The sequence below is a fragment of the Neopsephotus bourkii genome, unplaced genomic scaffold (assembly GCF_033783945.1).
Source record: "Neopsephotus bourkii isolate Nb327-2 ecotype Australia unplaced genomic scaffold, CSIRO-AGI_Nbou_v1 NB_1258, whole genome shotgun sequence".
NCBI classification, from domain to species: domain Eukaryota; kingdom Metazoa; phylum Chordata; class Aves; order Psittaciformes; family Psittacidae; genus Neopsephotus; species Neopsephotus bourkii.
In genome coordinates this window covers 371,138-399,097 of record NW_026901743.1, presented here as the reverse complement: position 1 = coordinate 399,097, position 27,960 = coordinate 371,138, and the positions used below count along the sequence as shown (strand labels likewise).

The 27,960-nt window shown below is 45.4% G+C and overlaps 1 protein-coding gene across 3 annotated transcripts in view; it reads right to left on the bottom strand.

Moving 5' to 3' along the window:
* The window catches only part of ABCA1 (ATP binding cassette subfamily A member 1), a 93,468-nt gene that overhangs the window by 17,733 nt on the left and 47,775 nt on the right, over window positions 1–27,960 (bottom strand). For 2 of the 3 annotated variants that reach the window (XM_061364959.1, XM_061364958.1), the window contains exons 8-30: window positions 22,247–22,330; window positions 17,445–17,685; window positions 16,713–16,852; window positions 15,915–16,031; window positions 12,907–13,095; window positions 11,647–11,852; window positions 11,379–11,555; window positions 10,594–10,816; window positions 10,025–10,246; window positions 9,197–9,401; window positions 8,547–8,660; window positions 7,915–8,086; window positions 7,238–7,369; window positions 6,578–6,717; window positions 5,412–5,549; window positions 4,653–4,873; window positions 4,130–4,202; window positions 3,400–3,602; window positions 2,363–2,411; window positions 2,141–2,254; window positions 1,688–1,839; window positions 1,105–1,229; window positions 628–726 (exon numbers count right to left, since the gene is read on the bottom strand). In XM_061364959.1, the coding sequence (XP_061220943.1) occupies window positions 628–726; window positions 1,105–1,229; window positions 1,688–1,839; window positions 2,141–2,254; window positions 2,363–2,411; window positions 3,400–3,602; window positions 4,130–4,202; window positions 4,653–4,873; window positions 5,412–5,549; window positions 6,578–6,717; window positions 7,238–7,369; window positions 7,915–8,086; window positions 8,547–8,660; window positions 9,197–9,401; window positions 10,025–10,246; window positions 10,594–10,816; window positions 11,379–11,555; window positions 11,647–11,852; window positions 12,907–13,095; window positions 15,915–16,031; window positions 16,713–16,852; window positions 17,445–17,685; window positions 22,247–22,330 (3,536 nt within the window). The remainder of the gene's footprint in view (window positions 1–627; window positions 727–1,104; window positions 1,230–1,687; window positions 1,840–2,140; window positions 2,255–2,362; window positions 2,412–3,399; window positions 3,603–4,129; window positions 4,203–4,652; window positions 4,874–5,411; window positions 5,550–6,577; window positions 6,718–7,237; window positions 7,370–7,914; window positions 8,087–8,546; window positions 8,661–9,196; window positions 9,402–10,024; window positions 10,247–10,593; window positions 10,817–11,378; window positions 11,556–11,646; window positions 11,853–12,906; window positions 13,096–15,914; window positions 16,032–16,712; window positions 16,853–17,444; window positions 17,686–22,246; window positions 22,331–27,960) is intronic. The other variant, XM_061364960.1, reaches the window with a different exon arrangement.

Sequence of the window (27,960 nt, the reverse complement as noted above, 5' to 3'; positions counted from 1 at the left end):
GCTAAGATTGAGGCAAGCAGTCTTTTTTGCATGACACTGGGGCACCAAAATATGACTCCTCCCCAAGGAAGCATCAGCGGACAGCCTCCTCACAGTGCTCTATGGGTGGAGTAACCCATCTCCTGTGTCTCTTTTGCAGGATACAGCTTAATTTCCACTACTTGCCCACATATAGGGCCCTTGCCCCAAGGCCGTGCAGCAGTTCAGCAGCAGAGCTAGGAAACACCACCAGTGCTGTCTGGCTCTCTACTCTTTCTGCTGGTGTTTGCTTGGTCCTAGTGCAGACAGAGTGGATTGTGGAATGGGAATAGCTACAACCAACAACATACAGCAACATGACTAGGTCCTTTTCCATGTTCAGGATCAAACAGTAATTTAAGGGAGAGATTACTGTCTCCTTTCCATCTCTGTCAGTGAGGATTTGCACTCAAACCTCACTCCCTCACCATGCTGAGGGCTGATAGCTTTCTAAAAGGTCCTTAGCCAAAAAAATGAATAAAATTGCAACTCTTGGCTTAAATCCTGCTCTGGCCATGTATGACTATCGTACCCTAAAGAAGCCTAAATCTACCGGGTGATCAGAAGCTGGGGCTGGGCTGCCTTTTCTCAGCCCAGAGTTCTACTTACGGGATGGAGTGTCCCTGCATACAGCGTGTACCAAAGCCAGGTTTATTGAGAAGGGCATCCAAAAGCCTCTGAGTGCCTGGATCTTCTGGAGCGTCATTGCTATAAGTAAAGCACAGAAATGCTATCAGATCAGTGGAATAACAGGCACACAGCAAAAGCAGCAACAGAGCAAGCCTGACAGCACAGTGGAAGAGATCAGGAAAAGGACATGGGTGCAGATTTCCCTTTGAAAAAAGCTTGGCCTAGGAGCACACACACACTCCTGGTCTTGTGCATATTATTACTAGAGTCAGCACCATTCAGAAATGGTAGGGTCTTGCCAGTAGTTGGCATTTAAAGGTCCAAAAAGAAAATAACAGGACTCTTAAAAAGTGCTTCTGAGCTAAGCACAGAAAACAAATTTAAACAACTTGGTAAGGAAATCAGTAACTCATGTTTGCAGAGAAAAACAGAATTACTAGGCCACGAGAAACATACCTAACGAAAGTGTACTGCTCATCGTACATCCAGGGCTGTAATTCCAGGCTGGGATACTTTCCAAAGGGAGGAACAATCAGGCTGAACATGAGAGCAATACACACAAAGACAGCGGGCAGCACAATCTGAAATTGCAAGGAAAGAATATAAAGTCTTTTTAACGCAAATGTTCCCAGAGACATCAGGACCTACATGTGAATCACTTAACTTCTTTGAAGTTTCCCAGGAAGGTCTTTGCTGTTTACACCAAAGCACTTTTAGACACCAATTCAAGACCTATCCTGGCATTCAGTCAGGGCACTCACTTGGGATGTAGAGGATTCAGTCTGCAAATGCTGCTTTCAAGGCCAAATTGGGATTTCAACCTCAGTTGCATACTTGCTGTGCAAAAATACCATAACTACATGGTTAACATGTAACTACTTTCAGTTGCACAGGCCCCTTTTTTGCTCAGATGTGCACTGAAGACCAGTTTTGGTTATCTGATTCCACTGAGGTTTTCTGCCCACCTTCAACTCTGAATACAATGCATGTTCCAGAGCTGTCCCTGATGAGGGACTGTGCACATGTTGGGTGCTCTCACCTGAGCAAAGAAGCCCTTCCGGCTTCTCTTGGCAATAAGCAGCCTCTTCCACAACAGAGCCATGAACTGCTGCCGGGTGAGCTTCCAGCCTTTCATCTGGTAGGATCCTTTCCCATCCACGCCACTGAGAAGGTCTGTCTCTCTGGATTCTGCTAGCAAGAAGAAATTACCTTCATTCAAAAGCTCAGAGCGACATTCTCTGGGTCCTTCTATTCTGGAGAAACAGGGTGATGGCTGAGTAGAGACGACAACAGAAACTCATATGAAAGCATTATGACCCTTATCTTGCTAAGCCTTGATGGGAGGATTTGGTAGGCTGTGGATACTGCACTGCCCGCTATTACTAAAGGCAAATAAACCATCACTTCTTTGGCAGTCTCAGCCTTATGATCTGCAATATTTATAATATGGAAGTGTCCACAAGAAGAAAACAGGCCTGAGCCACAGCAGTACCTGGATCTATGTCTGAATCATTGGGATCACATGCATCATCTTCTGTAAATGGACGAAGGCAGCTCTGTCTGTCTCCAAACACACGCCTGTTCCTTCTAGCTGGCAATGTCCCATCTGAAAATAATACAATTAGGATTAGCTGAGCTGCTTCAGTTAACCACAACCCCAGAAAAAACAAGGCCTGAAGTCCCCCTTGACACTGTAGGAGACAACTACGCTCACCTGAGGTTTCTGCATCTACACCACTATCATCAGCCACTTTCAGAAAGATCTGAAAAGCAATGAATGATAAGTGTCAGTGAAAATTAGAAGAGGAGTGATAACTGTGGGGACTGCCATGAGAGAGCACAAGACAAATGAAGCATAAGAAGAGAAGATACAGGGTCTCCTGCCCCTGGAGACATGGACTTTGTGGTTTCCCTCCAGCTTTCAGGAGCCAGCCTGAAACCACATACTAGCCATTTCCCTTTCCAGTACCAGTTCCTACTGCTCCTGTGTTTCAGGGACAGATCTAGTTACTAAATTCAGGGAATTTCATTTTCCTCCTATTCTGACAGTGTTCACACTCCTGTTAATGCTTGAGTATTTGTGGACCTCGTTCCACAGACTCTCCTAAACAAGAGAAAATTCCATTTTCATCTCATAGATAGCAGCCAGAGGCCTTCACAGCTGTGGGAGGACCTAGACAGCAACCTCAAACCAACAACACCACTACCATTTCAATTTCCATTGTCATCATCCAAAAAAAAAATGGGGGATAAACAGGGGATAAAGTGTATGACACTTCTGTGATAAAAGGACACCTGTCAGTTGGAACACAGCCACAAGAAACAAACCATAAAAACATCCCTGACAAGGGCACACGTCTAAGTGGTTTCTGTAATGCATATTCTTCAGTACTGAAAGGTATGTTTCAGGTAAGAGCAGCATAAAGCATCCCTAAAAATACCTCAAAGGTGTTTACATTGTCATCAGAATCCAAACTGGGAGCCAGCCTTCACATGACATCTCAGCAAAGTGCAACTGAGTACAAAGGACCTGTCTGTTCTTGTCTATGCTACATTTCAGTTTTTAATGCATGCTTCTATGAGCACACACTTACAAAGGACAGAAGGCAATCCATTTTGGAGATGAACACACAGGCTGCCTGTTCCACAATAAATGTTTACAGGAAGAGGCAAGACTCCATCTCATTCTTACTTCTGCCATGATTCATTTTGCCTACTTTTGAATCTAAAGAGGATATTCAGGTCACTCACCTCCTCCAGAGTGGTTTCAGAGATGCCGTAGCTGGAAATGCCAAGATCAGCAAGACGGTCATCGATTTCATGGAACAGTTCCACGAAAGCTCCCTCTTTAGCAGCCTTGTATGGCAAGACATAGGTTAATTCATGGCCAATGTCCTCTACCAGCCTGGCCTCAGGAACATGCTTTGTAATGAGATTTGAAATTGCAGAGACATCTAGAAGAACCAAAAGGAAAAGACGGTGTTCATCTTGTTACTGCTTAGTATGTGGAAAGAAGACCTCAGTCTGAAAAACCTTGCTGAGGGAAAATGGAACATCTCTGGAAAGCAGCTCATTTCCATGGAAAGTCTGGTTCTTTTTACATTTAACACAAGCTTGGATGAAAGCCTGGACTCAAGGCTGGCTATTCTTTTTATCTGCAGATCTGGGAGAGCTTTTACATACTACTGGCAGCCCTGCAAGTTACTTACGTACAGCTCCCCAGCAAATATTACAGATCACTAACAAGCCTAGCAGCTATTTAATCTTTCATTATTAAATCTTGGGACAGCTTGAACTCAAAGAGACTTGCTCAAGTAAAATATTCCAATATTATGGGTTTAAAAATATCATTTCTGTAAATTTAATAACTGTCTGAAGACTATAGCTGCACGGGGGCACAAGGTTAAGGCAGCTGTCCAAGGTCAAAGATAGAGCAATGTCAGCACTGGGACTGAATCTTACATTCTTTTCCAAGCCTCACCTATTGTCAGTGTGTCACTTTCATGGTCACTGCCGAGGCCAGCATCAGAGCTGCTCTGGGAGACGCTGTCATCCTGGTGACAAAAGAGAAGACAACCGCTGTTTCCCGCAGTTTAGTCAAAAAGGGGCCCATCAGATGCTACACTCTAGGTAACTCCAATCAGATGCTGCAACTTCCTGGATACTCCACAGAAGAATTAGAAAGTAATGGTGACATACCACTGCCAAAGGGCTGAAATACAAGTAAGAGGTCACAGCTACAGAAGCGTGTGTTACAAAAGCATGCACTTCATCCATTCTGTATCTCTCTGACTACGGAAACTATAATGGAGATGTATGTTCCATGCAACAGTTTAGCCACACATGATTTGGTACAGTACCTATAAAAAAAAAGTAACACTCCTTTTAAAGAATCAGGGGTTTCTCTTTGAGACATTCCACCATATAAAATCTTAGGTGCTGTTCCCTGCAAGGTTAAGATTTCATAAAGGAAGAATGAATATGAGGAGGAGAGTCAGCTGTACCTTCTTCAGATAGGACACTGTGCTGCTGCTGTTTCTGCAGGAGCTCAGAGAGGAATCCACATCCTTCTTGACTAGGGTCAAATAATAACCAGTTCCCAGCTGGTTCTTCAGGAAGAGAGAAGAGCCAACACAGCAGAGCTTGCCATGAGAAATGATGGCAATCCGATCCCCCAGAATGTCTGCCTCATCCATGTGGTGTGTGGAGAGAATGATGGTGCGACCTGGAAGAAAGCAAGGAAAGATGCTGCTAGTAAGTCAACCATACCTATGTTCCCAAGCCAAAATCAGAGCCATCTGGATCCTTCCATGAAGTTGCATGGGATGTTGGTGCTGCAAGTCCAAGCTCCTTTCACTGAGGCTAGCAGGATGGAAAAGGTTCACAACTACTGCCATGAACTTATTCTCTACAGTCTCTGCAGGCCCTTGTCATGCTCAGCAAAAACACATTAATTTCATGTCAGCAAGGTTGGTTGCATAGAGAATAGGACAGTGCTGCATGCAGGAGTGAATTTCTGACTTAAACTGTCCTCACAACCCAGTGAGGAACTTTGTTCACAAGCTTTAACATGAATAGGATGAGAAAGGAGGACAGATGAGAGATCAGAACATCCTTGTCCTGCATGCTCTTTGTTCCTTCTTCAGTGCAGGCAAAACCAGATTGGCAAAGACATGTTGCTGTTTTGAGATCAGTCATGAATCAGATTGTTTTTGTTTTGTTTTCCATGACACATTCATTAGGTAGAGAAAAAGACCACATACCTTGCCGATACTTCAGGAGCAATTCCCATATCCCTCTGCGAGAATAAGGATCCACCCCAGCTGTAGGCTCATCCAGAATGACAACCTTGGAGCCACCGACAAAGGCTAAGGCAACTGAGAGCTTCCTCTGCATGCCACCTGAGAGGCACAGGAAGAGGTGGTCAGGCTGATGCAGAGATGAGGGGAACAGCAGTAGCTGCAGCATCGTCGATAATGAGCTCTTCTGACACAAAGCAAAATTGCGCCCTTGGAGGACTAAGCACTGCTACTGATTCAGGCCTTCAGGGTCTCATCACTTTCAAGGCGGGATAATTCATCTGGATGAAACTCCCACAGTGGAATCCAACCCTCCTTGTACTTCAGTACATTACACCTTGCAAGCACTTCAATAAGTGAATATCTATCTCAACACTGGCAGTAGCAAGTTGTCAGCTTGGAGGCCTAACCATATTTGACGATCTGGAACATAGGTCTCCAGAGCTTAAGCTGCAGAAGTAGGTCTTCAAGTGACACCCCTCCTGTGGAAGAGTGCCAGAGGCAGCAGCAAGGAATTATATTACACTCTTTAATACTAACACCAATCTGTGGCCATTTGTTGTCTCTTCCAAAAGTCAAATGCACAGTCTGTGCTGATAGTTAAGTCAGACAAAAAAGTCTTGGTCTCTCAACTATCTGGTACAGACTGATACAGGAATCCTGCTGGTCCTTAACAAGGGGGAATGACACTCCAGGACACCAAGTGAAGAAACAGAAGTAAGCGTAAGAAACCAGCACATATGGTTAACAAATACCAAGGGATTTAGACATTACGGCCTGAACAACTCTGACCTAAACTCATAAAACTCAAAAATACTAGTAAGCATTTGGAGAACACACATCACATGTAGTAAGACTGTTATTATAGAAACAAGTACAAAATACTCTGAGAAAGTGAGTGACTTGTAATGACCATTAGAAAGCATAAGATAGTGTAAGACTTAAGTTTACTATGACACACTGATAAGGTACTTAATAAATAAATGATTTCCTTAAGTGCTTAATTGTATGGTAGTCTATACTTAATTGGAGGATCCAACCAAGGTCCATGATGCAGTTTCTGTGAAACCGAGAAGAATTTTTCTGGAGCTGAGGAAGCAGCTGAGAAATATAAAAGCAGCTCAACCTACCAGAGAGTTTGCTTGTCCTGGCTTTCAGTTTGTGAGGCAAACTGACATCCACTGCCATCTGCTCCACCTCCTCTTTCACCTTCTTTTCCGGAAGTCCTTTGAGCCGTGCATAGAACCAGATGTGTTCCTCCACAGTCAGCCTGGGGAAGAGGAGCAGGCTCAGGGCACAGCAGAGAGCACCATGCTGGGCTTATCCCTTGCATTAACATTACAGCAGGAATGTTTGTTTGCCTGGGAAAACACCTTTTAAGGCCAAGGTTTCATGAAAGGGCTACAAGACTGGATGTGCTCAGCTTGGCCCGATTTCAGGGTGTGGCTATTCAGCACTAATGTAAGTAATCCTCCTTTAAGGGTGCTTAACAGAGTACCCCAAACATCCCAAATCACTAGGTACTGGGGAAACATTTGGCCTAGTTAAGTTTAATACAGTAGATTTCTTTAAAGGAGACAGCAAAGATGTAAGTGTAGGCTTTTACTGAAAATTCACAGGCGCATACAAATGTGCCAATAAACAAAATATCCTTATACTGATCTCATACTACCTCACACCACGGACAGATAAAGATAGGGCTGTCTTAGCTGAAAGCATACTACTGTTTCCTAAAGAACCCAAACAACTGTTGGGTAACACCAGCGCTGCATCTCACAGATGTTACTCACAAGTCGAACAACACATTGTGTTGTGGACAGACACCCAGGTTCTGCCTGATGTTGCTGAGCTCAGAGCGGATATCCTTGCCCAGGATGAAGGCTGTACCCGACGTTGGGGGGAACAACCCAGTCAAGATGGACCTGAAGGACAAACACAACAGGTCAGCAGGTTCCGCCTCTAGGAAATGGCTGCTGCACATGCCAGGATGGATGAATGAAGAGTGGGTGGAAGCCCTGGGGAGCTCCCACATCAAGAAAGCAGTCTATGAAACATCTCGCTAATGGATTAAAAAAAATATGTATGAACTCCAATGGTTTTAACAGTGATCAAAGCACACCTACACAACTCTGCGTGAAGCAAATATTTTTTCCTCTAAAAGCTTATCCTTTTAGTCCCAACTAGTTTCCTCACACCAGTAAGTCAGAATCACAAATGGCATTACTAAAAAATGCTGCCAGCAGGTTCATTCAGTGCTGCCTCAACTTGAACTACCTCCACTTTCAGTCCCCTCTATCTGCGCATCTGTCGAGGCAGCAGCACAACTACAGTACCTCAGCAGAGCTCCACTGAGTTGTTCTGCACCAGCTTGCACACTGCAATGGTACAGCTATCTCTACCATGCTGATAGGAACTGCATTATTCAAAGTCACTTCCCCCACTGTCTTAAATAATTATTTGTTCTTACATGGTAGTGGTTTTCCCTGCTCCATTATGTCCCAGGAAGGAGGTAATTTGTCCTTCATAGAAGTTCAGTGTGAGACCATCTACAGCAACTTTCTTGCCATCACGATAAACCTTGACTAGGTTCTGGATGGAAACACCAAGGCTCAGATGTGTAGGCTCTTCCTCCTTGCAGACTAGACAAAAACGGCAAAGTAGAGAGAGATATGGTAGGTTTCAACAGCAACTCCATAGGAGTTCTAAGAAATGCCACATTCCCCCAAGTCTGTGGAGATCCAAACTGACATGAGCTACATGAAGACCTGAGCACATTTCTTCCTCAGGGACAGGAACCTTCCATGTAAGTGGTCCTTTAGCTTTGTTCTCTCTACTGGGCTCAACTGGGAGATCTCCAGGGTCACCAGGGTCAGCAAAAGTGGGAGGAATTCTCAATTCCATGAGGCTGGAGTATTCAGTTGCACCCAAGTGGGCAAAGTACCTTGGGGTTTATTTGGATCTGATCAGCCTAACAAAACTGATAACAAAGGGATGACTAATTTCACTGTAGCCATGTCAGCCCTGTTGTCCTTGGACTCATTTCAAAAAAGGCAAACTCTTAACACTTCACTGCAGAAATACTCTATGTGCAGCACTCACCTTCTGAAGGCCCCTTCTGGTCAGGATAACGATGCTCCCTCTCCTGTGGTTTCTCACCAAACCAATATGACTTTGTGAAAGGAAAGTACCAGGGCCTGGGAATTCCATACTGGCCTAAAGAAAAAAGCATTGCATGAGCCTGACTTGCATCTATCCCTTTTCTTGTAATAGCTTTCAGGACAAGAAGGGAAGTAGTGAACCCCCAGGAAGCCTCCAAGTTAGGCATGCCTAAGAAGAGATCTTTCTTGACTAAGATACTGTCAAACTTTGGGGGTAAGAGACCAAATTTCACTTTACAGTTAAAAGCAGTGTGCTGGACGGTTCTAAGCAGCCACATGTAGTGCTGATACTCTCAACTTCCCCTTTGCAGCAGGGCCTGTTGATTTAGCAGTTCAAAGGAGGGAAGAGCTGAAGCACAGCGAAGGTTCTGGGACTAGTTCAGCCATGGCCACTACGGCACACAGCCTCTGTGCTGGGCAATAGTCATTGCTATTAGCAGCAACAACATTACTGCTCGTCTGTGGTTTTACTCCATGAGGTTTCTGCAGCTGTGCTTAAAATGGACCCAATTTCCACGCTGGCAAATGAGCAGGTGAAAGGATCTATTTAAAATTGTAAAGACATGATGCTCCCTCAGAAGCAGACCTCACCTGGGAAGACAGATTCAATATACCAGGTCATGACCCCATATAGGAAGGTGTCAAACATCATCATGACAGCAGATGTGGTGATGCTAAAGCCATCTTCTTCCAATGGGCTCTCAAAGAAGTTGTCCCACTGAACACCAACTCCCTGCTCCTCAAACAGTGCAAAGTATTCACAACCAAAGCCAAAGGCCACTGGAGACAGCAGGCTCTGCAAATGGGGAGACATGAACATGCATTCAGTTTTTCACTACTCTCCAAATGGACAGCTCAGCTCTAGCACTAGGCTAAGAGACATGGTCCAGAAGCCCTATAGAAGTTGAAGATCCAAGGAGCCTGACCATATTTGCAGAGAGGGACTGTAAGACTCAGTCCTGGTTCCAGCCAGCAATCAAGGCCTTAAGTCTCTGCTGGATCACCACCCAGAATTGTCTGTTTCCCTGTCTTCCTTCCCTTGCTCTTCGGATTTTAATGCTAAGGAGAAGATCACTAACTGCCACCCTTTCCAGACAGGTAAGAAGTGCTGTACAGAGGAAAGGAAACTGGTTCCTTCAGCCTGCTTATCTGGTGGTCCAGCATCACAGCTTAGTCTGGCTTAGTCAAGGCAGCTTAGGCTGACTGAATTACTTCTATTACCAAAGCCAACAAAACTCTTTCAGCAGCTCCTAGCAGATTCGGTCAACTTCTTCACCAAACATAGCCCTGACAGCCTCTTACACTGGAAAACTTCCTCCCATTGCTACCTCCCCTCTTGCTATTAGTGTCCATCTAGAGAGCTGCTGAGTGCCATACTGGTGGAGGCCCGGTACCCAGGGCAGTTTCCTCAAGACTCACCGCAAATATCTTGAGTGAGAAGCTGACATAGTCCTGCCAGGCAACACACAGCACGTAAGGCAGATACAGTGTGAAATAGATGATGCCACCACAGGCAGCTGCCAGGTTGGCCCTGGAGAACATGGTGCTGATCAGAAAGCACTGGAGGATGGTCACAATGCCAAAGATCGAGAGGAAAACAAAGACCACACTCGGGTCGCTGTAAGGCAGCAGATTTCCCATCTGGAAGGAGAAAAACAGGTGCATCAGGATTTGAAAGGGCCCTCCAAAGTGACTCTACTACAAACAGGCCTGCAGAGCTGCTGCCCAGGGAGGCTGGGCTTGCTGCAATTTGCACAGCAACCTTCCCAGCAGTAGCACCTTTTCAAGAGCACTGGATCTACTAAAAAACCCCCTGCTGTTTTCAGCCACCTAGCCATGTTTTGTTCTAAAACCCTGTTCCCAGAAAGCTGCTGGTCAATGTACAGTCTAACACACTAACTCCCCTGCAGCGTGCCAGTGCAGATCACTGCTTAGCAGGATCTCAAGGCTCTAGATTCTGCTGCCACAGACCAACCCAGCCAACTCACCTTAAGGATCAGCACCAGCAGGCCTGCACTCATCAGGAGAGGGATAAGGCTGCTAATGAACCAGCTTAGCCAAAGGATGCCGTTGTCAAGTCCCATAATCCTCATCGTCTCCTTCAACCGTGCTTCCTTTTCATACACAATGCCCTTAATTATCACAGCCACTGAGTAGATCCAGGCTAAAGTCATGAAGAGAGGCATGGAGCGGCTCATGACACGCAGAAATCTGAGAAGAGGAAGGAAAGGAGCCAGGTACTGAGTGAGAAACATCACTGCAACTTCAGGTACCACTCAGGTCTAGCAGAGTATGTGACAGCTAAGGCTTCATTGCACAAAGCAGCACAGGACTCACTGAGGTGAGACTGATGGGTCTAGATTGGTCTAGAGCACATCACCACTTCAAAATGGGAGCTGGAGTTGCAGTTCACTAGCAGAGAAGGTACAAAGACCTGCTTTCCCTAGGGACTATTCTCAGTTGATGTGTGCCTAGGTCTCTGATTTTTTTTCCCAGTGCTATTTTTGTCTGTATCAGGTTTGGGGATATGGCCACATCTCAGGAATTTATCCTGTATGTGAAAGTCCTGCACAGACAGGCTTCTCCTGGGAGGGACTCTGCAAGTCATTACATATTCTAAACCCTCCATGCAGGTGCCCCAGTTCCAGGAATTAGGAACGCTAGAGATTCCTCTGCCACTGATAGTAAGGACATAAACATGCCTGAGGAGTGACAAAAGCCCATCCCTCCCAAGCCACAATCCTGTGTGCCTTTGAGCAGCCTGAATACATACATGTCATCCACATAACACGGGTAGGGCATCTGCTGCACATAAACGCCTGTTGTCTTCTCTGTGCCTGTCTGCACCCTGATGATGGCCTGTTCCACTACATCCTGCAGGTAGGCAAAGCCTCCCCAAACATAGCGCATGTCCTCAAAGGGGTCAGCACGGGGACCAGGATCCCAGTACCTGTACCAAGGGAACAAGACCTTCCCATTAGAAATCCTCATCACCACATCCCCATGAGAAATTGTTCATAAGTCAGGATGCTGGGACTCACCCATCCTTGATCTTGTTGGTCCTTTCCACATTATCAATATCCATGCGTATCTTGTATTTCACATGTTGAGGGAGCTCTGTACTGTTAGGAGCCATTTCAGAGAAGACTATGCCAGCCCAGAACCTCCTTTCATCCAGAAGCTCCAAGGACTTGTTTATAAGCCGGACTTCTGTGGCCACAGGCTCCAGTTTGTCCAAGTTGACACACTAAACAGGGACAGATTTGGAAGCACTTATGGGGTAAGTTACCAAACCAGAAGGTTCTTGACAGCCACCTGCCAGTCAAACATATATCACTGAGAAATACCCCAGCAGAGGTGATTTCTGGACAAGAGGTCAGGCAGCATTGCTGTACTAGCTACAGGATTCCATCCAAAGCATCTATTTCCATAGATAGTCTTATTTCCTCTGTTACCCACAAACTAGGTCTGATTCTGACAGTTTCTGTTCACACTCATCTGCCAAGGAGATCAAGTAACAAACAGAACAAATTTAATTATTCACTACATCTTCCTCAGTTTTAAGCAGCTGCTAGGTTCACCATCGTCCTCAGCTAAAACCCCAGACTGAAATAGTAGCTGCTACACTGCCAAAGCAAGCAGCAGCTCTCAGTCGCCCTGTAACAACAGGGTAGGAAACCACATGAGATGCCAAAGCAAGAACTTCAATAACAAGGCCTACAGTCGGGTTCCTAGATCTATATTTAGGCACATGAATAAATGATATTTTCTAATGAGCACTCAACCCTACAAAAGTCTGGTCATTTACAGAAAATCACAGAATCACTGAATGGTTTGGGTTGGAAGGGACCTTAAAACTGATCCAGTTCCAAACCCTGCTATGGGCAGGGACACCTTCCACTTGACCAGGTTGCTCCTAGCCCCATCCAAGCTGGTCTTGCACACTGCCAGAGATAGGGCAGACACAGCTTCTCTGGGCAACTCGTGGCAGCCTTTCACCACCCTCATAGGGAAGAATTTTCTCTTAATATTTTAATCTACCTCTACTCTCTGTCAGTTTAAAGTCATTCTCTCTTACCCTCTTGCTACCTGCACTTGTAAAAAGTCCCTCTCCAGATTTCTTGCATGCCCCTTTTAGGGACTGAAAGGCTGCTATAAGATTCCCCAGAATGGAGAGTGGACTGAGTAACTTCTATCTGGATTGAGGAACATTTCTTCCCATCCCAGAAACATCCAACAGTGCAGGTGGAGACCAAGCTGCTGCCTTCCTCAGCTCCTTGCCTGCATAAGCAGGATCTCACCTCCATGAAGCGGGAGATGGTCTGGATAGCCCGGTCTGTCTCATTGAAGGCATCTACCCAGGTATACACTGAGCCATTTGCTGTCTCAAAGTCCTCTGGATGGTTTGATAGGAACCGAGCAACATCCTCCACTGTCCAGTTGGAAGCCGGCAAGTGCAGGTCCCAGAGAGCTTTGCTCTTCAGCAACGTCTGCAGATATTTTGTTTTCAAAGGAGAAATAGCTGTTGAGAATCAATGTTTGACCCCCTCCCTCATTACGGAAACGAGCACTAGAGGGGAAAATCCCTTATATAAAGGTGCAGGGAGAGGCCATCTGCCATGTCAGTGTGGTGGGAAACTTTCTTTTACCCTCCCATTGGAAAGGTTGTGCCTCCCTCAGCAAAGCACCCATCGGGTGTGCTTCGCAGGCTGGCTGGCTGACTCCAAGTCCTGCCACCACTCTCTCAAGGAGAGGGCAGCAGAGAGCTATGCACAGCTCTGCAACTCGCACATGCAAACCAGGTCTCGTACCAGCAAAACAAGGAAGAGTGAGATGTGTGTATACGAGAAACACATTCCACTGATGGTGGCTGCCAAGCTCTGCTCACTTCTCCAGAACAATCTCTGCTCCCGGCTGGGAGAAGGGCTGTGGCATGGCACCATCAACACTGGCTGAAGCAGCCCTGGTAGAACTGTAATGTCCTGCCTCTCTATTCTTTTGTATGGGACAGTGCTTTTTTCACCTGGTTTAACTGCTAGCTAACTGTATGTGCAATGCACCACACAAGTGCAGTGCAGGCAGAAGCACCTGGCACAGAAGCAGAAACCTGTCTGCTAGTCCGAGAATATAAGGGCAGGAGGGGAGCATTAATTGTAAAGGTCCCAGCTGAACTGAAGTCAGGGAGGAAAAAAAAAAAAAAAAGCCTGCATAAGAAAGAAAACTAAAAATCCAAACCAATAAAACCAGGAATGGATTTTCTGCCAGAACGAAGAATGAAGTGGGGATGTGAGGAGCTTCGTCATGCTCTGCTGTTACCAGCAAACCAGAAAGCAATGGCTTACACACTTACAGTAACAGCATCACTAACTGGGGAAACAGAACAGGCCAAGCTGGCAAAGGAGAACATGCAAGAGAAAAATCCAAGCAAACAATGATCAGCTGCACTGTGCTCTCATCACAGCTCATCTCTCAAGGTTGGCTCATGCTGCCACCCCCAGTAGAAAGGGGACCAGGCCTGCAGAAAAGGGGCTCAGCCTCATCATGTGCAGTAGCAACAGTGAAGCTCCTTGACCTCAGATGTGTTGTCTTCCCTGACATTAGCAGATGCATTAGCATCAAACTGGAAGTTTGCTTGCCAGAGATGGGCAACCAAACCACTTTTGTACAGCAGCAAGCAATATGCCAAAAAGATTGCACAACCAAAAAGCTGGGAGGTGATGACTAGTCACCCAGCAGCACTGCAGCCTCGGTGACTAACAGCAAAGGGCCAACCTGCCCTTGAAAGCAGCTACAAACAAGCAACTCTTATGTTTCAGCCTAGTCATGTACAAGTGACCTGTGCAGCATCTCTAAGCTGAACAGGACAGTGCCTGGGAGCTGCTCAGGCACTGACAGTGAAGTACTCCTGCTTGTGTGAACTGCAGTAGATGACAACAAATGAACCCCTGCTACTGCAGTACAGAGGAGACCAGTGCTGGAAGGATCAAAGGGTTAACAAGAAGCATAAAACACAAAAGCAGAAAGGCCTGGAGCTCATTAAAAAAAAATAAATAAAAGCAGCAATATTCATTTTCAAAGGACAGGACTGCAAACCAACATCCAAACCTTGACTTCCTGTCTGTACTCTCTGCAACAAACAGTTCAATTTACAGTTGGTGGCCCCAGTTCTCACCTCCCTATGCTGGTATCTACAGAATTAACTTTCATAAAGCTAACAGAGAGACGGGAGTGATGAAAATGATGTCTCTGACCCTAGTGTTTGTCATGTTGATGGGAAGGTACAACAGAAGACAACTCAGCACAGCCTTACACTGGGTAAACAAGGAACGAACTTCAAGATTTAAAAGACCTGGGGACATCTCTGTATAACAGCTGCACCAGGACACCCAACCAGCTGCTTTGCAGTGACAGCAGGAAAAGCTACAACCATTTCTGTTGTGTGATCCCTGTTTTACACTGCTGTGCTTCCAAAGACAACAGTACAGAGTGCAGAGATCCACACCTCAGAGTTGCACCTGAGGGAAGCAACAACGAGCTAAGCCACTTAAGCAGATAATGCCCTGTTAATGCAGGTCTAACACATGGCACAATGCTCCAGGGAGCCAACAGGCTAGCAGAAAGATTATCAAATCAGAACAAGACTCCCAGCCCCTCTTCATGGTCTAATATGCATGGCACGTTATGAAGCGATCAGCCATAAGGTGATGTCTGCTCTTCTCTCATGAGCGCCCAAGTATTACTAAATGAAGTGTACCATGCAACTCCAAATTAAGATTTTACAAGATTTGTGCCAGATACTGCCAGGCATTGAGGTTCAGCTCTACCTAGCATGACAACCATTCAGTTCCTACTGCACCCAATAGGGCCCGAGGCCACCTGGCAGCTTCCAGCATCTTATCTAGGTACATGAGCACGTGCTTTGCTGCTATCATGAGAGCATTGTTGTGGAGAGGTGCACAGCTCGGGAAGCAAACATGTCAACAACCCCACAGATCCCCAGTTTACAGGAATACCCCAAGCCAGATATTCATTCGCCTTAGGATAACAGTGTGGCAGAAGCAGTTCATTTCCCCACAGGAGCAGATGTTAGCAGGTGTTGACATGCACTGCTCCTTTTTGCAGCTGGCTGTTACATTAAGAAAGGAATGCCAAGCATAATGCAATATTGGTACTATCACAACATGTTGCACAAGGGGTTCCATCCATACTATTTATCTGCCCAGCTCAGCAGCGAAGCATCATCTAAAATAAGTATTTCATCAGTTATTGCAAAGGATGACGGTGGTTCTGGCAAGGACAGCATACTGACCCGAATGAGATCCATTTCCTGGCTACTTTCCATAAACGTCCAAATCTTGGGGCTTATCTCCTCCCACATCCCCCCAAGGTCACGAAACACACCCAGCTCCTGGAATGTCCTGTTCACCTGTGGGCAAAGAGGAGAGGAAGGTTATTTCCAAGAGCTGGCAGAGATCCACAGCAGGCTGAGAGGGTGCATTGACCTGTCAAGTAAAGTACTGATTGTTGCTTATATTCAAACAGCAGTTCAGCTTCTGCAAGGACCAGAGTAGGGAAAATCAAGTGCACTTGTGAGAAAAACAACAACAGGGAGCGTGGATGCCTGTGGCTAAGCACTGCGTTTCAAGCCTTTGCGGCGAATGACTCTGCGTTGGAGATGAAGGGCACACAGAAGCAGCCACTCCCCATGTGCTAGAAGAGACTCATTGGGGGAGCTTGTGGAATTAGATAGCACATTAGGGAAACCACAATTAGAAATTATTGAGGATCTGCTGACCAGCCTGCAGTGGAGCAGAGGAAGGACACTGAAGGCCTATCAAGGTCTTTCCCACTCCTATATCCTACATTGGAGATGCAAAGCATAATTAAAAGGCACAACCAGGAAAGGTTCTAGCCACCTCTAGAAGAGTTCAGCCTGGCCTTTTCTCCTTGAGCCTTCCAACACCAAGTGCACGGGAGGTGAGAGACTAGGGAGGCTGTGCTTTGCAGGCAATCCTTTCTAGGCTTGTGTCTGGGCCCAATTTAACTAGTGCAGCTTAGCCAGAGAACATACCTCATTCTACATATCAGAGGATAAGGCTAGAGTTACCTCAGTCATGACCTTCCTTACAGCTGGTGTATCTGGAGTGTACAAGATCTTCCCAATCAGCAAGGGTTTCAAAGCCCTCCAGATAATCCTGGAAAGCGGGCTGGATTCCAGGTTCTTCATCAGCTCATTGCAGTACGGTGCTGAGGAGGAGAGGACAAAGGTGAACGGCTGAACAGCATGGTGACAGCTGCAGAAGGCATATGACCCATTTGTGTGGGCTTCAAGGACAACCACAGCTGACAGCACAGCATTTGTCAGACAACAGAACCCCTCCTCTACTCCAAAGCTCCACAAAAAGCCCCTTTTTTCAGTCCAAGCCTCCACAGTCTGCCACAAGGACATGGATCACTCCAGTAGCCTCCAGCATTAAAAGCCACACTGCTGGTTCTGCACCACTCCCACAACCCCACTGCACGGCATGAACAAAATTTGTCCAGAAAAGGCCAGATTTCCAAAGGCTGCACATGCCTGTGCTCCCTCTGCCCTCGAAGGAGGTCAACCGCGCACCTTTCTGTGGACTCTGCACAAAGCCCTTGGAAATCCTTTGCATGTAGATATTCTTTCTGGCCCTAAGGGCATGTACAGGAGGCATCATGGGCATGCCCTTCTGAAACAGCAGAAGGTATGCTGTCCCTTAGGACCACCTGATTTCATCTGTGGAACTCTGGGAAACACTAGTGATGACAACCACAAAGTAGACGGGACCTTAGGTCATGCCACAGTGACACTTACTTGTGGAGTTATCATAGAAGTTAGTTACATCATCTTCAGTACCATTGCCTCCAAACAGCGCTTTGTAATTGTTATCTTCATACCAGTTGAGAGATTTAATTTTGAGCCCTCCACCTTCGGGATGGCCGCACACAATGCGTGACACAGCCTGGTAGATCTGCGTAGAGGAGTTTGAGGCATTCACATTGGTCAGGAACATCACCTCTTGCCTCATGTCACTCCAACTCTTCATGTTCAGCAACTGGAGGGAGAGGCAGGAGAAGAGTGGAAACAGGGATAGGAATAGGATCAGCAAAAGGAGATCCCGCTACTTTCTTTCAAATCCCACATCTGTTTTTGAACAGAGGAGAATCAGAGTCGTAGAGTCATAGAATAGTTAGGGTTGGAATGGACCTTAAGCTCATCTAGATCTTAATCACCTTGAACATCAACAGTATAGACCAGGAAAAACATATTTTTCCCTCCCACAGTCGGAGAACACAGAGGGAAGTCTCTTCTGTGCACACAAGCATAAGGAATGTGCCCTTACAAAGCTCTTTACTCGCAAGATTTCTCCTCCAGTGCTGTGTATGGTTCCTGACCTCTCACGTGGAAGCTGCTTCTTCTCCCAGTTGCTCAACAGCTCACATTCCACTGCAACCCCCTTCACGCCGAGTGCAGTGGGGTGTACTGAGTCAGAAGATGGAGCAAGGAACAACATGAAGTGAGTGCAGCCCATAGAACATAGTCTGGATGAGCTGCAGGCCACAGCAGCATCACCTGGCACAAGTCCACCAGGGTCAGGAAGCCTCCACTGATTTACACCAGGCAGCCAGTTTGACCTCCTAGACTGGTATCACTTGTCCCTGCCTCAGCACCTCCCTGCCCCATTGACAACAGCATTCCCAGTAAACCCTTGAAAACAAGCACAGCTGCAGCCTGGAGCCTGACCACAGCATGAGCTATGGACACAGCTAGACACAGCAAGGAGCCTTCTCTTAGCCAACTGGACTGACACCAGGCTCATCTATCTGGCATAAGCATCTACCTGCAATGTGTCACAAACAAAAGGTTGTCAGCGTGAGACACTCACTGCATTAGAGTTGCCATATTCAGAGACATGGCCAAGTTCAGCATAAGGGAAAGAGCAGTGCACCTTTATGCACGCTAGCTTCATGGTACACTCAAGGATTGCTCTCTGCTTGTAGATGTAAGAACATCAGCATTGTTGTGTCCATACAGACTAGAAGTCTGTTAATCTCAACAATCTCTGTGATGGTGACAGTAAGTGGATGCTAGTAAAAAAAAAAAAAAAAAAAAGAAAAAAGGCAAGGGCAACATACAGGATACTTCTCTCAAGTAACCTTCCAGATGCTGTTTATTTTCAGTTTGGGGAAGCTGTATTTCCTAACCCTCAATGAATTTATTCCATGGTAAACTCCTAGAGTTCTGAACATCCACAAGTATTTAACAACAAACACATTCACTGTAAAGACCCTTCTCTCCCCTGTCCTTAACTTGGCTTCGCTTATGCTCAAGTTCTATTTGGTGCCATGCTTTTTGCACTGGAAGAGACAGTGAACATTCAATCCCTACCTCTTTTTTTTCTGGGCCACTCAACTCTTTAGACCTCTGTGGCACCCCCAACTCCTCTATTTTCCAAGCTAACAAGTCCCAGTCTACCCCCTTGTTCCTTGTGTGAAAGTCTTTCTACTTCTAATGTCCTACTTGCCCTTCTCTGAACTTTTTCCAGTTCTGCTACCCCTTTTCGGGGAGGAAGGACCTACATCTGTATTCCATATTAGACCAGTAATCCACAGTTATAGTATCATGGTAACATCTTACAGCTGCTTCTCTATCCCTTTTTAAATCTTTTCTAGCATTTGACTAGATTCCTTGACTACTACTGAAATACCAGGTGACATTAACTTGGATGTCCTTGCTGTGCTGCCCAAAACAGCAACATGCACTAAAAACGGCAGGCAGAGCTGCTGAGACACCTATTTGTAACTGCTCATCAGCTGCATCTCAGAAACATCTTCAGTTGCTAGGGCCCAACCGCCCCATTTTCAGAGACAATAGCAGAGTCAGTCCAAAGCCATCTGCCAGTTTTGTTCACTGTGTGTTAATTTTGTCACCTCTGTTTAAAGAAAATCCAGATAATTGAAGTCCAGGACAAAGCCAGCCAGCAATAATGCACAAAGCGACTTTGTGCTGGAACAGCTCAATACAAATTCACCTAAAGAAAGCATGCCCAGAACCTTACACTGGGAGGCAAACCTGGCCCCTCGTGTTCTTCCATGCATACTTCAGATGCACCAACACCTGGACAGAAATTCTGGGGGGTGAACAGCAGCCACTATGTGTCACACAGGGTACCTCTATTTTTAGCTGCCTAAAAACACATGACACATTGATATGGTAGAAGATAGCTGTAAGAACAGCTAAAGCTTGGGGATTTAGTATGTTTGTCCAGAGTGACTGCTTCAAGTGTACTTTCATCTCCTCACTATATGCTGCTTTGCCTGAACCGTGGTGCCACTCAATCTGGTTCCACAGGTTCAGGGTGGCTGACAGGATACCAGTATCATGGGATGTGAATGAAAACAAAAATAATGTCACAACAGCTTTTGCTCATTACATATGCTCACGTGGATATTTGGATTTGATGATTCGACACCCAAAAGGCCAAGGCTGCATTTCAGATGTGACAGTTTTGAGGGTTCCATTCAAAGGGAGGCCTTGAGGAGTTTCTGGTACCTCAGGTAAAATTTTCCACAGCAGAAAGTCAACTGCTTTAGCTGAAGTACCATAATCTCCCTAGCATGAGCAAAGGCACACAAATAGGAAGTGTAGCTAATTCCCATTAAAGTATGAGGTATTAATCATCTTGCAGATGATACTTGCAGAGGCACTGCATTATCAAATACATTTTTTGCACATGATTTAAAAACAGTTTGAGCAGAGAGCTTTGTTTCATCTTTGGCACCAGCTTTCCGACTGACATGCAGAGATACTGGAAGCAAGTATCTCATGTTTGAAGGGTTACTGAGCTGTTTCTCTCCAACATCAGACCTGGCTTTCTACGGTTTCTTAATACTTGCCCTTGCTCTCACCACTTAAATTGCTCTCTTAGGTTGATTTAAAGAGCCCAGGGACACTGATCAAATCAATCCCAGTACTCAGAGACAAGCATTTTGTTCAAACCATTCTCTAATTAAAATTCCTTGCTAGAAAGGCTCCCAGACATGGCACAAACAATAGTTCTCTCCACCCCCTCAAGCTGCTGCCCTTTGCAACAAGGGAGCAAGTCCCTCCTTTTCACGCAGAAATCGGCCTGCCAGACAATAAGTAACTTTCGGTCAAGCCATCTGGAGCCGCTCACGCGGTATAGAGAGGAAAATAGCTGCCTTTGTTTGCACAGCAATAGGGCAGAATAAAAGGTAGCCCTACCCAAAACAGCTGCCAAGCAAAAGGCACGTTACCCTGCGACGCTTTCGGCCACATCAGCAAACTGAGTATCACATGGTTTCAATTATTTTTATCCTAGACGAGAAAAAAAGGCGAGCTGAAGTGACGCAACGGGAAACAGCTGTAATCAAACTCCGAACGGCAGCCTCCCTGCTAGCAGCGAGAGCCCTGCCACGGTCTTAACCGAAGCTGATCCTGGAATCGTCTTAGTTTCACTGTAAATGGGACCCGGCGGCAGGCTGTGGGGCTGGGGAGGGATGCGTGCCAGGAACCGTTGGCTGGCACGGAGCTGGCTCCCGGCAGCTGCCCCTCCGTGGGAGTGGAGCGTAGGTTAACCTGAAGTGACCCGCTCTGGTGCTCGCTCCCAGGGGTTACTGCCGTTCATCGCGCTCGGCTCCCTTCCTCCGCTGCGAACGCGGAAGACGGGAGAAGGGGAGGAGGAGGCGGCGGCGGCGGCAGCATTATTTAGTTTAGATGGCTGCGATTTCTGCTTCAAGGGAGAAAATGTTTTTGCCTGGTAGTAGCACTTGAAAGTCAGAGCCAGCCAAAAAGCAACTAAGATAAATTGCTGGCTCAAAGCGGGGGGGGGGGCCCCCCCCCCCCTCCAGTTTTGGACTGCTAATTCACGCTAGGCACTCAGGGCTGCTTCTGAATCCATCCTTTCACCTGCAAAAACAAACGCTTACAGTCTCTATAATGTCACTTTGCCTCTGTAAATCGCTATGATGCTTTTGTCTCAGCCGGGTCATGATACCATTGCACTGAGTGCCCCAAAGACTGGAAAACAATCTCTGCCCTAAAAAGCTAGTCAGACAAAGAGCAAACAGTAGCCCATAGCTACTAATTTAGATTAGAACAGCCATTAACATCCCTTCTGTATGCCGTGCCGTCACCACATCCAAAAAAGCAGTACCTACAACCAAGGTACTCGGGTTAGGGTTAGGGACACGGCTGGCAACTGAGTGAAAAAATAGAAAGGATGCAAACCTCACATGCAGTTTGCAAGGCACTGCTAGACAGCACATGTATTGCAAGCCTAACAGCTGTGCTGCTGCTGAGAAGCCAAAACCCACAGAAAACGTATTAATTTCTGCTTCTCCGGTGAGGACCCAAATCTTTAGCCACACATCTGATAAACTCCTATGGCATCTGTGAGGGTAAGTGCCAGGGGGTTGGCAAAGTGCATGCTGCCTCTACTGACACAGAGAATGGCTGCAGGATGGGGAGAGCTCCAAAACAAACAAGGGATTTGACTTTTGAGTTGCACCAAGGAGACTGATGGTTGTACTCGATTTTCAGGTTAAGACAGCAACCAAGGTGATATGTTCACCTGACATGAAGTCACTGCTTACCTCTTTAACAAGCTTCCGAAGGCTTTCTCTCAGAGCTTCCACTGTTTCTGACAGGTCCCACAATGATGAATTGAAAGAAAGTCTCTGCAGAAAGAGAGAAAAGGAAACTAGAAGTTACTGCAGGGCACAAAGAAATTAAACTCTTGTAAGCATTCCTGTAAAGAAGAGTAGTAAGGATCATTTACACAGCAAAGTGCTTGATGGGAAAGACAGAGATGGCTTTCTGTGCAACCCTGAGCTTACAATACTGTGGCCTTCAGCACCCCACCACGTAGTGGGGACACCCCTTTCCTTCCTCACAGGTTTACGTACACAGACGGTATAACCAGAATCATCCCAATATAATGGTAAATACATGCACGTACACTTACAGTGCGAAGGATGGCTTGAATTCCAGGTCACAAAACAAGCTCAGGCTAGAGGACAGCATGTGGACAGACTGAAATCCTGCAGGCCAGTGCTAAAAAGTGAACGCAAAGTCTACAGAAGGGAGGAAAAGGCCAGTTGGTAGACACAGGCTTTTAGTGGGCCTCAACAAATAACCAGCTCAGATACAGAGGATGCCTGCTGCTGTGTTCATCATCTTCATCACTCAAGTCCTCCCATCCGGCCTGGATGGTTTTTATCTAAACTAAGGATGTATTTTAAAACAACCAGCTTCCATGAAACAGCTGACACTCGCGATCACCACAAGAGCAAGACTGACAGTGTTTCCGAAAGTCAAAGGCACGTTTTTCAACAAAATACTTGCTCTAGCAGAGAGTCACACTGAAGATGGAACTCACTGTTTCCAGTTGCTCTACACGTAACTGTTGGGCCTGGGTTTTGGTTTGTGGGGTTCTTTTCCCTGTCTTTTCACACACCTGATTATCTTTCATGGGAAATATTTGGACACAACCCATGTCTCAAGGGAATAAAGATTAACATAATTTCCTAAGATTTCACATTATCAGCTACACATTGCAGCATCTGAAAGCATGCTAAAGTTAGAGCATTGTGACACACAGAGGAACAGCCAAGGCCCTTCATTTTAGCACACATCTTTTGGGCTGAAACTTTCAATTTTCACATCTTTCCTGGGGTAATTTGTGGAAGCAAAATCTGGAGGCTTTCACTTATTCCAGTTGATTTGCTGGAGGGTGGTAAGACCTGATCAGTGCCAGATGGTGTAAACAGGCACTGCTCCACTGATCTGCTTGGGGTGTTAAGACCCAGCTACCTTTTCGGAGCACAGAGTTAGTCCTGCTCCAAAGACAGCTGCAAATTCAGGGAGTGTTTTTTTGACCTCTGTGGATTTCTACTAAACACAGTCCTTATAATTCAGATAAATAAAGACACATCATTAGGGCCAAAAGAAAAGCAATTCAAACTCCTCACAGGTTAAGACCTTCAAGACATATTTAAAGAAATATAGTCAGAAAACATGAAAGCTACACTTCAGCAACATGATGAGGTAGAAACTCCTAGATTCAAGCCTAACAGTAGGATGTGTTCGTACACCTCCATATACCTCATCAAGCTCTATACAGATTTGTGTTGTTCACTGTATTTGGAGGTGATTCAGGAACAGTGGATGAGAAAGATTTTTCTGATGGCTGATTGGCTCAGAACAGTGAAAAGTTGAAAGCCAATTGCAAAGGATTAATGAAATGCCTCATGCTAGCACACTGCTATAAATTATTTCATATATTACACGAAATTCAGCGCTGCAAAGTACAGTACATAGGAAGAAGACAGTTCTACCTTAAGATACCCTTTGATGGCTCTGACCAGCCATCAGTGGCTGGTCATCAAAGTACCATCAGGTGGTACTGCCACTCAGAAAGATACATCTTAGAATTACAATGATAAGACAGCTCAACATCAATATAAATTGACAGTGCAATCCCGGTTCTGAAGTACTATGTGCAATTTTGGGTGCTCCGTTTCTGAAGGAACACTAGTACAGAAAGAGGTCACAAGTACGATGTAGGATAAGAATGGCTTCTGAAGGAAGAACAACAAACTACTGTTCTTCCAATGGAACCTGCAAGGACAAACAGAGGTTATGACAGAGGTCTGTGGAATTACAAGTGGGATGTGGAATGGGAACAGGGGAAGATTACTCACTGTGCCTCATCATACAGTACTAGAAGGCTTCCAGTGAAAAGCACAGTTTAAAACAAACCAAAGAACTTGCTGCACACAGAACTTGGTCAAAATGGGAGACATTCAGTAGACACTGTGCAATGCTGAAGGTACTGAAAGTTAATGTGGGTTTGAGAAAGGCTTAAAAGAACTCATTAAAGATGAAGGATCTTACCAGGTGCTATTAAACACCAAGATCATAGCAATAGCTGAGTAAGTCTGAGTTGCAAACTGCTGAAGAATAAGACGTTGAGAAAATGCTATTATATGCTTGGCCCATGGCTGGATTCTTTTACATGTCTCATTATGCAAGACTGCTGCACTAGCACTCAGAGGATGCTCAGCTGAACAGGACTTCGGTCTGGGCCACTGTACAAGTCTTAGGTGATTCACAGCCCTTGCAAACCTTACACTGAATTGTGAGGAGAACCCACCTGTCCTTTCACATCCCACCACCCTGATCTTTCTTCCCTAACAAATTCACAGTGCTCCAAGTTCACTTCTCATCAGAACTTGCAATGATCCCATTGCTCTGGAGGGAATTCTGCTCTCGTTACCACCACCCTTTGCACCCTAAAGCCCACTCAAGGAGCCTCTCAAATCATATCTCTAGAGACAATGACAAAAATCAGTCACAAGTGGCCAATCTTCTTTGAACAGATGAACATGTTATGAATTTCCCTAGAAAATAACTTTGCAGTGGCTTATCAAGTAAAGTAGTTCATTACATTCACAAGAGTCCTCCATATTCCAGGCAGCTCCATCTTGGTCCCACTGTGAGAGTGTCTTTAGTAGGTGTCTGCGCTACATCAGCGGGTTGGGTATGGGACCACATTGAGGGAGTGGGATATGGATGGAGACTGACTAATTTTCCAGTGTAATGCTGCAAACCCCCCCATCATCTGCCCTTTCCAGTCACACTGTGGAAAGACAAAGCTCTAGCAGGTTTTGAACAGAGGTGCCCCATACAATTACTGTGTTAGTGGCTGGCATCATAATCTCCTGAGCTACAGATTGCAGAGAGTGTACTCTGTACATGCATGCTGCAAGACTCAAAACAGAGACAAATACTTCAGACGTCTAGAGTTGACTGCACAATCAAGAGGAGCCTTGAATAAGTCCACCTGTCAGCTCCTGCTAGAAGGGATGGACAATTCTGTTTCTTTAACATGCATGTGTTTCAAGTGTTGAGAGGTCACAATAAAATTCAGCCAATGTCTGCATAATAAGGCTGTTTTTGCTTAACAAGAACACTGTGCCATGTTTGCTTTGAAAGAATTATCACAACTTTGTACTGATCTCAGCAGAAACTTTACACTGGACTTTGCAGAAAAAATCATGTGCTTTAAAGCTTCTGCTTTTGTTTCCTGGGAGTCGAAGTCCTGAAGTACAGCTGCTTAAAAGCATGACATCATTCTGCTTGACTGAAAACACTCAAAAAAGCAAGGAAAGCCACAAGTTCAGTTGCAGCATATTTACATTAAGAGACCTTTTCTAAAGCTGTTTTTCAGCTGGAATGCGTTTATTATTCAGTGCTTAGTTCATGCTAACCATATCACAAAATACCACCCGTATTACAAAGGAATAAAAAAAAATCAGATTTTCATGAGCTCATCCACACTCCTTCTAGGACCATTATAGTATAGTACACAAGCCACAACACATTTATGACTTACTTTAGACCCACACCACTGGAAGTGAGTGCGGCAAAGGCCTTATTAGGCAGCACTGCAGAGATGAAATCCCACAGGACCAATTTGAACTGTCTTTGTTATTTAACCTTCCCCACAAATAATTTTGTAGAGGCAAAGCTGTTCCACAGACAGGTCTTATTATGATACGAGACAGTCCCCACCCATCACACCACCAATTCAGTGGCACAATTCTGAGTTATTGCCACTTCTTTTGCTAACCATAGGTGCCTGTAACCTTTTGCAAACTGTGTAGTTCTTCCATGGAACAACTGCTGGCCTAGCAAAGGAAGAATGTGAGAAGGAAACTAGTCTGCATGCAATCAGAGGTACTGTTTCACTGTTGCTCTCAAACCAGCTTCTCCTGCCTCACAGTCTCACTGAGTACACCTGATGCAAGGTACATCTCAAGAAGATGTGTCCACAGGGGTCCTGTACAAGATGTCCTATGCCCCGCCGTACTCATTCTTGGCCAAAAAGCTTCAGAGAATGGATGAAGGTTGTTCTGGGTCTTGGAAAAGCAAATTCAACTTTTCTAGACACTTGTTGCTTCTAGTGCAGTGAATACTCAGTCAGTAAGAAAAGCTGATCCTCTGCATTGGTGCCCTGTGATCACTCCTGGATATTCTGCTGGATTTTTATCTAAACAGCCTGTCCCAAATATGCTCTTACATAAAAAGGAATAAGGAAACACACTTTAAACACCCTATCATGTCTCTATGTGCTTGGCTTTGTTTTCTCATCCTACACAACCAAACTGAAGTCAGACAGAATTGGTGGCAGAGCTAGAAATCCCTGTAGAAAATTTTAATCAGAAGTCTTTCTTTGTATTAACTGTTCTATGGCACTTTGGGTAACACTCAAGCTGTTTCTGATAGAATTGATGAACAGGTATGTAAAGAAAAGTGTTTTTTTTTTTTTTGCCTTTCTTTTGAAAAGAAAGCATCCTCAACAGTGCTGTGACATTTAAAGTTCGTGTATTTCACCATGAATACATTTTAATTTCCTTTTTCAAACTGTGCTCCATCTGTAATTTGCTAATAATTACTGTTTTGTTGTAAATTACCTAGAACACTTAACAGCTTCCCTCAGGCTGCAAACGCACACGCTAGCAGAAGCTGATACTGACATCAGGGTCTCAGCTCACACACACACACACACACACACGTGTGTTGACCACTGGGCTCAATCGTCCCTTATCCTTCCCTTACTGTTTCAGCACAAATGTTTGTGTTAGCAGACAATCAGGTCAAGTCACTTCTAATCCAGATCAATTCCATGATGTAATGTTCTGCGTCGTCTTGCAGAGGGGACAACAAATGGGAATGCACAGGGGCAGGAACAAGCAGGTGGATACTGGCCTGAGTCTTCTAGATTAAGATAGTTCAAGAAATTACAGCTGCTCTACTGTCCCAGTGGCAAAACCTCCTGTATTACTAGTTAAGCCTTTGATGCTGAATTTACACAGTTACTGCATACAGTTGCAAGTCCTTGTCACCCTAATTGTACTGACCTAATCATATTAAGGTGCTGCCTCTTCATAAACCACAGAATGCTGCAGCCAGTGGAGTCCAGATCCTATTACATGAGCAAAAAAAAAAAGCCTCTGAATTGCTGTACACCTGGATTTGATTTGGTCCTTACTTTCACTCACCAAAATATGCCATACTGTGAAGTGTATCAAGGGGATTAAGCAAACAAATTAAGATGAAATTCCTGGGCAAATTGTTGGCACTGGTTTACAGGTTCTGTAGTAGATATGGTACATGCTATCTTCAGTGTGCATGTCCAAGATTTGACCCATAGTGCCTTTAACAACGAACTATGTCAAAAGCCTCCTTTGTTCATGAACAAAAAGTTCCCTCTTTGTTGAAAGATGTTACTGCAGGTCAAGGC